The sequence below is a fragment of the Poecilia formosa genome, unplaced genomic scaffold, assembly GCF_000485575.1.
Source record: "Poecilia formosa unplaced genomic scaffold, Poecilia_formosa-5.1.2 Scaffold112, whole genome shotgun sequence".
In the NCBI taxonomy this organism is placed as follows: Eukaryota; Metazoa; Chordata; class Actinopteri; order Cyprinodontiformes; family Poeciliidae; genus Poecilia; species Poecilia formosa.
This window is the reverse complement of record NW_006800051.1, coordinates 414705-427521: the sequence shown is the minus strand read 5'-3', so window position 1 is coordinate 427521 and position 12817 is coordinate 414705. Positions and strand designations below refer to the sequence as shown.

General features: G+C 38.0%; 1 protein-coding gene across 2 annotated transcripts in view; it reads right to left on the bottom strand.

Annotated features, from left to right (window-relative positions):
- pvrl2l (PVR cell adhesion molecule related 2 like) overlaps positions 1–12817 on the bottom strand; it is a 311115-nt gene that overhangs the window by 7523 nt on the left and 290775 nt on the right. For both annotated transcript variants that reach the window (XM_007559980.2, XM_007559982.2), the window contains exons 7-8: positions 3803–3932; positions 1377–1434 (exon numbers count right to left, since the gene is read on the bottom strand). In XM_007559980.2, the coding sequence (XP_007560042.1) occupies positions 1377–1434; positions 3803–3932 (188 nt within the window). The remainder of the gene's footprint in view (positions 1–1376; positions 1435–3802; positions 3933–12817) is intronic.

Genomic DNA, 12817 nt, shown 5'->3' with positions numbered 1-12817 from the left:
CTCACACTGGACAAAACTCGCTCATTATGCAAAAAAAAAAAAAAAAGAAAGAAAAAAGAGGAGACTGGATATAATTGTATGTATTATGTATTTTTAAATACAAAATAATTGTACTTTTCATTTTAGAAATTTGAAAAAGCATGACATCAGTCAAGAAAGTTATAGATGCCACTGAGGATCCACTGACCTAAATCTGTAATAATATTAGAAATACATTAAAAATGCAAATAGGCCTAAGCGTTTCTTTGTTAGATAAAGAAATAAACATTTTATTGTTTAATCTGCAGCAAAATAGCAATCTTTCAGAATAAACTTGATCTTTTGTAGTAACAAATGCATTAAGAGCTAAAAAATACTTTTAACATCAAGATGTGAAAAACTCAGCTCTTTCTGCTTGATGCAACATCAATACAGTGCAGGATTGATGTGGAGATTATTATTCAATTAACCAAAAAATAACTGAATAGCAAAAGCTGCTCAATGAGACATTTAATTTACTGAATTTGAACCAGGCCAAGGCGACACTGGAGGAGATTAATTACAGACAAAGTTTCATTTTTTTATATCTTAAATGCAAAATGCATATTTTTTGAACAGTTTTGGTATAATTACTGCTCTGACTGTGTCGTTCATTCAGCAACTGGTCGTTTTTCAGTCTGTATGCTCCAGTTAACGATTAATCGTTAATAATCTTGATTCATTGCGATTAACCTGATTGATCGTTTCAGCTCTACTTTGACATTAACTCACCAAGTCTGCGATAAACTGAGAGGGTTTTCAATCAGAGTCATTCATAGTAAACACATGTGGGTATGTTGTACAACAATTTGAGAACTTTATCAACAAAAGTGAAAGAGTTATAAATGCTGCAGCACAGAGTATTATTTAAAAAGCGTTCAGATTTAGCCAGAAGACTCGTCGCCTCTCACCGCCCTGAAAACCAGAAGCTTTAGGAGTCACAGCCTTGGTGATGTACCACAGGTGCTGCTTCACAGAAAAACCTTTAAACGTCTAAAAAAGACCCTTTCGCTGCTGAACCACATGAACCGTCCTTTTAGCCAGGGCATTAAAAGCCATTAGGCACCTTTTTCCATGTCTAATCAACATAAAATTACTGAGTTTTTAGTCACATTACATAAGCGCACCAAAATGCGAAGGAATGATAGGGAAAATAACGAAGTGCTCTAATGGTGCTCTTTACAAACCAAGATAATTATTTGGGCACATGGAAGCCAACTGAGATCTCCAATCAATAGCCATTAGTCCCATTATGACTGCCCAAATGGACTGTGTGTATCTGTGTGTGTGTGTGTGAGAGACGATAATATAACTGTGGTGACAATAAGGATTGATTTGAAGCCACGCCGATCACTCACCATCTCCGTTGAGCTGCCTGCCTTCACCGGAGGAGGAGGCTTGTGCTTCGGAGGACCCCTGATTGGTCGAGAGGGGAAAAGCAATGTGGTTATTGATCTTCGCTTCGTTAAGACATCAGATTTTCCTTTGTGTTTTAAAAGATGGACAACTTTGGCCGCTGAGAGGCTGAAGGACAGAAATGAAATATTGACCGCTGAAGATGTCCCTTTGTGTCGCAGTTCAGTCAATGTTGTTTTTGCAGAAAATCCAGCAATCAGTTGGAGAAAGAAATACATTTTAGTGAGCTTAAAGATTTTTTTTCTACTGGATGACTGAATCAATTCAAACACAGGTGGAGAAATCCTTTATGGGCGTGAAAGAAACCGTTCGGACTGAGCAGAACTGCTTTGCTTTCATCGTTGAAACGGTTAAGTTGAAGAGCTAAATGAATGTCATTGATATTAAATATTTTCTTTCTAAACTCTCAAGACTATAATTAACATTTTGGTTATAGATTTCCTCTATGGTTCCAGTACACTTAATGGTATTTCTCTCTGGTAAGGAAAGTGGAAGAAAAAGTTCTACTGGGTTCAACAAAAACCTTAAAATGCAGATTAAAAAATGCACCAAAGCAGCACCAGCCTGCTTAAAGTCACAGCCCAGCAGATGTGGATGTAAAATTCGTTTTTTTTTTTCCAATACCGTGAAATAAGGAGCAAACCAAAATCAAGACAGAACCAAGAACAGATCCCGTTCTTCTCAACTCGGGTCCAACTGTTAGAAGATCTAAAACTTCTGTCAGATAATCTCCATTATCTCTCCAGTTACTCTGAACATCTGAGCTCTTCTCTGCTGGCCGTAATTATGTTTGAACTCTTAAATATGGGCACTTTAGTCCAACAGCCATTAATATATTAAATCCCTCAGAGTGATTGATGTGATGCTCAATCTGCCTTATAGTTGGTCTATTTAAAGCACTGTCTGCTGGTTTATTTCATTAGTTTCCATTAGTAAGGCATGCTAATGGTTATTTATACATCATCACTGACAAACATTGAAGCAAGAACAATATAGATGAGTTATTAGTGGTGCTGAGGTGGAGTAGAGGATGGGCTTGGCTTCAATTAGGCCTGCTAATCAACTTCTACTGAAGGCTCCGATAAATAAAACAGAATCAGTGCAACATCAGTTTCCTGCTCTACACTTACTGCAAAACAAAAGTAGTGAATGGAGACAACATTATTATTATTATTACTATTATTATTATTATTATTATTTATGGCCCAAAATAATGGAAATAATCAAGCAACAAAATCAATAGAACTTGATGATTCATATAAGGGGAATTATTATCCTGTCAAAGTTTAGCACATTGAAAAACTTCAGTTTTAATTTATTCTCTATTATAATTAATCAAAACTTTTGGTGTGTCAGCGTGCAAATTCAGAATCAAACAATCTAAAGAGGATGCTTTGCTAAAATTAATAATAATCTGTCTAAAATAACCAGAAAGAGGATCAATTTTTACTTTTGAGAAAATAAAAATATTATATTATATGAAGGTATAATGAGTGCTGTTTCATGACAAATATGATTAATTTACTTTATTATTATTATCTTAACATATGAAGGTGTATCTATATGAGTGACTGCTTATGATTTAAGAAATTTACTTCTCAAACTTATTTTTTATTGAAACTAATGTTGATGAAACATCTTAATTTTAAACTGTAAATGAACAAAATAAAAAATAAATGTCCCTTTTTATACAACTTATTTTCTGCTCACTATAAGAAAAACAAACCATTTCACCAACATCACTGATTTATTTTCCATCAGTTTCATAAGGCCTGGAAGACTCATCCATACGTTTGTTACATTCAACACAAACTTTTTAAAACTGTTCTAAAATCAGAATAAAATTACATTTTACAGAATAACAGCAGAGTCTTTTCTCTTCAAACCGACAAGGTTTGAGATATTAGCCAAAGATTTCTTCTGTTTGTTCTGATTTACGGTGCGAGCAGCGTCTGTTTCACAGGCTGACTGATGGCCTGCATGCTGCACCTTTTCCTTTGGATGCATCAAATTTTAATCACCGCATAATGAATGCTGGAGCTCCCATTTGCTCGCTCGTTTATAAAACACCCTGATGATCTACATGGAGCTTTAGTTTGGAAAATTTCATCTGAAACGCGGAGCAAAAGCCCAGAAGGTTTAATAAATCTCCGTCCTCAGCTGCAGCCCAGAGGAGGATAAATGGGAACCTTGAACCGGGTTGGTGCCGTAAACTTCAGGTCCGGATTTGTAACCGAGTCACCACTGCTGGATCCTTTAATGACGTGTGATAAGTTTTAATGAGCTGCAGCCCCAGAAGGAGGGATTAGTTTGCTCAGGAGGTTAAACAAACGTTTAAGTTAATGCAGAATTAGTGAGGAAGACTCACTCCGTGTCCTGCTGGTACTTCCTTACGAGGAAGACGATGCCGATGATGATCCCGATGAAGATGATGGTGCCGAAGACGCCTCCGACCAGAGCGCCCGTCTGCTGCTCCTGGACAGGTTCTCGTTTCTCTTCTTATACCGGTGAAAAGTGGGTAGGGAGGGAGAGAAAGAGGAAACAAAGTGTTATTACAGGTTCATTTAAATTTCATGAGGCCGATCTCGGCATTTTAATGCTGCTCACTGGCGGTATTTGTGTTTTATGCGTTCTCCTGCTGAGAAGAAGGAATAATTTGCAGCCGTGTGATTCAGGAGTGCTTCATAAAACCGAAGCAGAGCAAAACATGTAAAACAAACAAACAGGGTGACAACGCAGCGCAGCCATAAAACATAAAGAATTCATAAAGGCAGCTCTGAACTTCCTGCCGTAAAAATGCCATAAAGCTCCGACTCGATCCAGTCAGAACAAGTCATTTCTCTTTAATTAAGGATTTGTTTATGGTTTCCAGAGGGATGTGAGGAATCTGAACTGACTGTAAAAGCTGCTCAGATTGAGCTCTTATTTGAAAAGGTCGGCAGCAGCTGCACGCAGCGTTCCCTCGGCACAATCACCGACTATCCCTGGGAATTTGGCAGGAACAACAAAGAGGGAGGCTGAAAGGTTTTCACAAGTTATTTAGTCCTTTGTTTTGATTTTTTCCCATTTACTCAGCGTAACTGAAGCGTGCCCACACCACTGTCTCTGGTACAGAGATGATAAAAGGACAACCTGCGGTGTCTGAACCCTGACTTCACTCATGTTCCAGTATTTACAGATATTCACCATTCCACCACATCACAATTCCAGGAATATTGTTGGAATTTCATGTGACGGAACACAAATAAAATGATAAAACATCAATAATTTCTAGCACTACTCTTTGCTGCAGGTGCAGCTCAAAGTCTCAACATCTACAGACTGAAACCTTTGACTAGTCCTCTTTGAAAACAGTTCAAAGTCAACCAGACTGGACAGAAAGTGACTCTGAAGAGCAACTGTTGAGTCTCTCGACTGGATTTAGGGCTGAACTTTGGCTGGGCCGTTTAAACACATTAATCGCTGCAGCCTCTAACTGGTTTCCTTCCAGGATTATCCCAAGTTTAGCTTCATTCATCTGATGACCAGATTCCTTGAAGGAAAGCATACCCACAGCATGATGCTGCCACTATCACCTTGCAGAAGCATGACTCAGGGTAATAGTTTGGTGTGTATTCTCAGTCAACCAACATTTAGTCATCATAAATGCTTAAAAGGAAGGTAAACAGACTTCTTTCTGTGTTTCCTGGAGATGTTTCTGAATATTCAGAAATGATGAATTCATGCTCCCATATTTGTGGGAACATTTTAGGAATTGCAGTTGAGACATGAATGCAAAACCAGTACATGAAGTAGACTTGATAAGGCCTTGAATAACAGTATTGTTTTGGAAGAACTCGGTAGAGTCCAAACTCTGTATCTCAATAGGATGAGTAGAATTTGAGCCAGGACTTCTTGCCCAACATCAGTGTCTGACCTCACAAATACTCCTCAAGAATAATGGTCACATATGACTGTAAAACACGTTACTAAGAGACATCCCGTCTCTTTGGTCTTTAAGGATTGCATCAAAGTCAGGCTGAATGTCTGAGACAAAGTGGGAGAGGATCTACACCTACATTTTGTAAAAATACTATCTACCTCTAACTGACAAGCCTGACTTTAGCTAGCAAGGCTTCCAATGTCTGCACCCTTCCAGCACCAGTCAACTTTTTTATTGTCTGCGTTTCATCTCGTAGTACTGACTCAAACAAACAGCTTTACCACCGACTTCAGCAAATAAATACTTGGAAATCCATGTTTTGCTAAAACCTTTGCATTTGCCTCCTGTCTAGATTTTTGTACAATGAGTGATCGTTTTTGGCGGCTGAAGTTGTGACCTCCTTGTGACACATTTGGCTCCTGTGTCATTATGTGAAAAAAGCAACTTCAAAATAAGATCAGTGCAGCTTCAGCCGAGACATGAGGTTAAATTAGAAAATATGTTTATGTGGGATGGACAGACTCAACCAAAGATGATTTATTATTGACTGAATTTGTTTTCTTCCTAAACAGCAGGGGGCAGCCTCTTCATATGCAGGTGCATTAGATGGACAGGCAAAGCAGCAGCTTTTCTTTCACAGCTGGACGCAGAAACAGACAGAAAACATCCAGACGGCTTCAATCCGTTCCTCCCTACATAAGAGTTTCTTCAAAGCTCAACTGATGTGTCAAAGATCACAATTTATATCTTTTTTTTTTTGTATACAGTTAACAGCAAACCAGCTTTTCAACAAAGACTGGGTTACCCTGCTGCTAGGGAAATTCCCAACAGGTGACACAGGAGTCAGGATTTAATACAGGAACAGAGATCTTATTGAATTCAGAATTGAGGTGAGAGGAGGCTGCCTCCCACGAGGAGAGGACTGCTGCAGAGAAGATTGATGGAGGAAGCAGGGAGTTTGTTGGAGGGCAAATGCAAAACGTGTTAATAATCTATCAGAGAAGCCCATCGCATCTCTCTGAACAGAAAAAGCGCTTCAGGAATCCTCATCAAACACGACCGGCGCTCTCTCTGCAGGGAAACCAGAGGTGCACCAAGCAGTAATAACTTTGTTCTTGTGCACCTGCTCAGACGAACAGCTTGAATCCAGAAAAAAAAAAAACACGTTTCACTGTCGAAATGTCATTTTAAAAAGTTTTTGCATCTAAGTGGTAGAAAAGTTTGCTGATATGGAAAATATGCAAGTTGTTTTCCTGACCAATATTCTAATTACAAGGCCGATATTTAGCCATGTCCTTTACGGCAGCACTGTTCCACCAGGCAGCCCAGAAATGAAAGAATGAAAAGGGCAGGAAATGCCAGGCGGTGTTTGTGGACACAGAGAGAATTTGATTTCCATAACTATGGAAATGTGTGAAATATATTATCAAACTCGGGGTGTTATCAGTCTCCATGCAAAGATTATAGGAGCACAGGGTCAGAGTATGAAGAGCAGAGAAAACCAGAAGTATTTTTTTACCGTTTATCTGCTTTTGGTTGAATTTAAAGCAACTAAAAAGGTCAGAAGAATCGCAGAAAACTGCAACATTTGCTATATTTTCAGCTGCTGTGATTCTCTTTCAGTCTTAAGTGTCAAACAAACCAAACTAATAGAAATACCTGTTTCCCTCCTCACCTGTGGGGGCGCTGCACCAAGAACCACTGAAGGAAACAACATGAAAACCTCTGAAGAAACTAAAATGGAGTGGTGTCAGATTTTAGCAGTTGTAGGATTTCTCTTTTGTCTTTGGTCAAAAAACCCCCAAAAACGAACCATTTCTTGAGCTAGCCCTAGTGTAGCATGTTTGTTTTGGCTGTATTTACCCAGAATGCCCTGCACTATCATCCGCTTCCTGCTTTTTGAGGTCTCTGGTCCACTTGGAGTTTAGATATGCATTCGAACTGTACCAGAGTTCACTTCAACAATAGATCATGTCATTTTGTATTGTAGGAATTACCAGATTCAGAGAAACAAATTAATTAGGAACCTTAGTAATATGAAAATGAAATCTGACATTGATGATTAACTGAAAAAGGACTTTACACAGACCCAGGTTGACTTGTGTAGCTTTTGAAAACTGCATTTTGTTTCAATCAGATTATCTTTGTCTGATATTAAAATTAGTTTTATGATCTTAAATTTCTTGTCAATAAACAAACAAACAAATTACTGATGCCTGGCTTTTACCACCCAGCCATGCTAACCTGTTTCCAGTTTGAGCAAAGCAAACTGGAGAGTGAAAACTTGGTGTGGGCTGAGGCTGGAACTGGGTTTTCTGGCATGGTAATTGGCAGACTAACGCCTCCACCACCACTTCGCCCACCTCAGAAACATTTGTATCCACATCAACAATGCATGCAACAGCATGTTCAGCTTGGACACCATCTTGCAGTGAAAATAGACTTTCAGGACCAATATTAGGGAGAATAAAGTCAGATCTTGTCCAAGAATTACATTTTAACCACAACAGAGCATCATATATTGAAGAACAACATTAATATTTGACAGAAAACATATCCTCATCCTCACAGGACAGTAGCTTAGACTAAGGATGGAAATTATTGATTAATGAGTTAATCTAAAGTTGGCTGATCTTATCAATCGATTGTGGATTAACCGATACGTGAACATTTTCTTAAAAAATAGTTTTTTCTTGTATGAGTTTTTTATGCCGTCTCTGATTTTTTTTTTTAACTTGTGTCAGGTGTATACTGATAATTTCTCACATTAAGAAATGTGTATTTATGAAGTATAATCCAACAGCAATCTATTAAGTTGCTGAAAAGAAAAGTAAAAAATAAGATAATAAGCAACTAACAATCATAAACAGAGATGTTACCGTCTCTAGTTGCTCTTGAATGATTTCTCTGTTTTCCCCTCCCGTTTCTGTGTCTTCGTAGCTCGGCTGAATGTTTGCTTTCAGAGTGAAACTTAAGGAGCTGGTCGAGTGTTTATATTTCAGAACAGAACCGAATAAAGTGCATATAAAATCCTGAACACCGGTCTCTGTTTGAACAGGTTATCTTTCCAGTTCCGGTATTGCTCCGCCATCTTTGTTTCTCTAACTGGCTCCTCGTCGCCCTCTGCTGGATGGCGGCCAAATTGCAACACTAAAAGAATGTGTAAGCTAGTTAGACGTAATTAGAACTAATTTTAATCTAATAACATATTAATCGATAATTAGAAGTTGATTAACTGTTTGCAGCTCTAGCTCAGACTTTAATGAGCGACACAAAAGAGGCAGAAATTCGACTTTTTATGACATCTATGTGGAGCCAACAAATCCGCTGTTAGTTGGATTAGATCCCAGGTTTTCTCCAACTTTCTGGTCAGTACTAAAATTGAATCAGCATATTAAGTACTGGTGTCCTTTTGTTTTCTGTATTGACAACTGAACGAATGGGGACGTATTGACGTGTAGAAGGAAGCTACAGTGGCTTTTCCCTCCAGATAACATCCTGTTTGTTTCTCGCTCCACCGCCTGGGTCAGCCTGAATCCGCACACATTACGCTACTATCAAAGTGACACTCGAATGATCTGAATTTCTGACTGCATCACATGCAATTTAAATGGATTTGAAATAACAGCCCCCTGTGTTAAGTGCTCCATCGCTCTCACATACAGTGTGGGGGCTGTATTAGCAATCAGAGAAACACACTGTGCCCAAGGCCTGCACTTAAACTGCCTCTTTCTGCTTTCTGCTGAATTATAAAAACACAGATTTCTGCTCCACAGAAAAACAAGTACTCTCCACAAAAAAAGGCTGAAATGATGTTCAGGAGTTTGTTTTCATTGATTCCACACAGCAGCTATTACTGTTAAATAAAGATGTATCGCATACTAAAAGAATGGATATGTCAGTTCTATCGACAACTACATTATAAAAGTCATTTAGCGAATAATCGGACTGGTTCATGTGGCTTGGATCTGTTGGTTCCTGAGAGTTCAAAATATAATTTGATTATTGAAAAACTTTAAAATCAAATTGAAGGGAAAAACTTGGTTGGGTAGAAAGTCTATGTACTTAATACTCCTGATGTTCAGGAGGAGGGACTGGTGCAAAGTCAGCTGAGTTGGCTATTTTGAAAACTTTTGACTAATATACATTATATTCTGAATTTTGCATACTGTACATTTAGGATCAGTTTGGATTGTGTCTCATTTAATATATCTCCATAATTGAACCCCTTTTCTCAAAATTGGCCTTAATATGACATTCATTGTTCATTGTCAAAGTATAAATAAAGTCAGTTTTAATGATTTGAACAGATTTAGCAAGCCAAATAAATTTCTCTTTTCAATCCTAAATTCTGTCTTTCTTACACATTTTTAAACAACACAACTAAATGTAGCCCTGCATTTAGCCACACTCCAATAAAATGCTCTAAGAATTCAAAGAAAAGCAATTTTTTTCTGTACACTAGCAGTTATTATGCTTAAATATACAATAAAACAGTCTGAAACCTGATGAGATAGGATATTACAATCCAATTCTGCAAAAAAGATATTTATATGAGCTTTCCTACATGCGAGTAAATTAAAATAGAGGGAAAAATTAACTGGTACACTTCTTTTCATTCCGCCTGCTGCTCCCCGTGAATGTGGTTTACAGTAAAACTATTTATAAATCGCAGCTTCAGTGTTGGAGGGAAGGTGGAAAAGAGGAGGGGAGAACGAGAGGATGTGAGTCGGTGGGAACAGAAATAAATGAAGGAGGGGAGGAGGGAAAAACATTTCAAATGAACTGAGAAATGGAGGAAAACAAGAGAATGTGGGTGATGCAAGGAGAGATGGAGAGAGAGAGAGAGGGATGATGCGGAGGGGTGTTAGCTGCCTGTGGAAAAGAGGAGATTTTAAAGGTCTAAACACTCCCGAGGGAGGCCATGAGTGACACTGCAACAACAACTGCTTCTGTCTTCCACTTTTCCCTCCATCATCTGCTCTCTCTCATTTCTATATTCCAATAAAACATCCCCCCCTTTTTTATTCTTTAAATTTAGTCCTTCATCAAACTCTGTATACAACTCCAATTACTGCGTGTAGCAGCATGAAAGCCGCCACCACGGGAACTTTGTTCTTCTCAAAACTGCCTCCCCCACATCACAACCCAGCAGCGGCTCTGGCAGCAACATTAGCTCCCACCATCAGTGCGCACACACTCACACACTCACACCAACACACACTCACACACTCACGCAAACACACACTCACGCAAACACACAAATATGGCCTGCAGTGTGAGCTTGCCGTCGCTAAAACGACCACTGGAGTTAGGAGTGTGCAGAAATGACTGCAATCAGCGAGCGATAATGATGAATCAAAGGGCACCTTTATTCCTTTCAGCAAGGCACTTTAGAAAAGAGGCATGAGAGCAGGTGCGTGGGAGAGGGAAAGGTGAGTGGAGAAAAAAACACAAAGACCAGCAGCTTTGGAGGGACCACAAGTTATTTTTTTTTTATAAACCTGGCAACTCTCTGCACATCTTTCTTGTTTTTACTCAATTTAGCATAATAACTGCTTCAGTTTTACACCAATTTATCATGTGTGATGGGTGGAAATTATACAAATTATGAGGTAAAATGGAGATGAATAAAATGCATATATTATAAATGAAAAGCTGACTCGGTTATTCTGGTTTATTATACAGGTTTCCTTTGTGTGTTTGGAAACTGTATGTGCTAATAAAGCGCTAAAAGTTGTAATGGTTTTGGATATTTTTAGTAAATACTTTGGTTTTTAATGGTTTATTTATGTTAAATTGAATAATTTCAAACTTCAAACCAATGGAGGACCACTTTATCTAGAATAAAGAGTCAGCAGCACACATCTACAGCCAAGTCAGGCTCACTTTCAGGACCAGATCAAAAAGCTACATCAATTTCCACATGAGGGTAAAACATGTGAAGTGTTTTTTCACCCACATGTGGATAAATGAAACACTGACCACCAGATTTCACGTGTATGATTTTGGTGATGGCACTCGTCAAAACGTAACGCTTGTTAAATTGCTGACTGAATGATGTTTACTTTATAACTTTGTAATGTGATTTTATCACATGAAGCTCTTTGAACTGCTTTGCTGCTACACAAAGAAACTTGACTGACCAGGTCAGGTGTCACTGGAGTTTGTTTGCAGGCAGCTGCGCAGGTATTGGAAGGGAAATTATTATTATTATTATGATTAATTTGTTGTTCCTTTCAACCATCTGTGTGATACTTCAAAATTTGCATAAAGGGATGTTATTATGGGGTGTCCAAATGATGTGTAGGCTTCGTCCTGGTAACAGAAACGTTGACCAGGTGTTCAGCTGTTCTGTCTGCATTTGTTTTGTGGATTTGAAGCAGGATTGTGTCTGTTCTGTGTCATTTGTTTGGGTTTCTGTGGGAATATGAGTGTCAGATCCTGTTGATGCTTTTCTACTTCTTGGAACAGAAGAGTAATAATAAAGTTAATGTAAGTGTATTGCTACAACATGTAGAGAATGGTGCTTGGTTTGCTCATCTCAAGGTGTTCACTGCAAAAACACAGAATCTTACCAATTATTTTGTGTCTTCTTTCTACTGCAAATTATCTCCATACACTTGAAACAAGACAAAACTAACTTAGATTGAAAAAAATTCAGCTAGATATAGAAACTTGTTTTAAGTTAATTTCTTAATATTGATGAAAAGCAATGTCTCCACTGGGAGATTATTTGACTTATAACAATTTTTACTGTGGTTTATGTGAAAAAAAAATCAGCCAATCTACTTTTTTAAATCAACAGTAAGGAAAATTTACTTAAAACAAGTTGAAAATTAACTTTATTTTAAAAAGTACCATATCAACTCAAACATAAATGTCAGCATTTGATGTGCTGCACCAGATTATAGCAAAAGATAATTTGCATCTGCAGTCCCTTGACAAGTGACACAAATGAAAATAAAATACAAGAAAAAGACAGAAAATCAATCAATCAATCAATCAATCAATCAATCAATCAATCAATCAATTAAATTTTATTTGTACAGTACATTTCAGCAACAAGGCTTTTCAATGTGCTTTACATCCTAAAAACACAAAAACAAACTATATGTTGCTAAAAAGTTATTTGCAAGTTAGTTTTGTGTTATTTCAACGTTTTAAGATATTTTCAATAGAAACGAGACAAAAAACACTTTGGATGTCCTCCTGTTTTCATGTCCTCCTGTTTTCATGTCCTCCTGTTTTCATGTCCTCCTGTTTTCATGACCTCCTGTTTTCATGTCCTCCTGTTTTCATGTCCTCCTGTTTTCATGTCCTCCTGTTTTCATGTCCTCCTGTTTTCATGACCTCCTGTTTTCATGTCCTCCTGTTTTCATGTCCTCCTGTATTCATGTCCTCCTGTTTTCATGTCCTCCTGTTTTCATGTCCTCCTGTTTTCATGACCTCCTGTTTTCA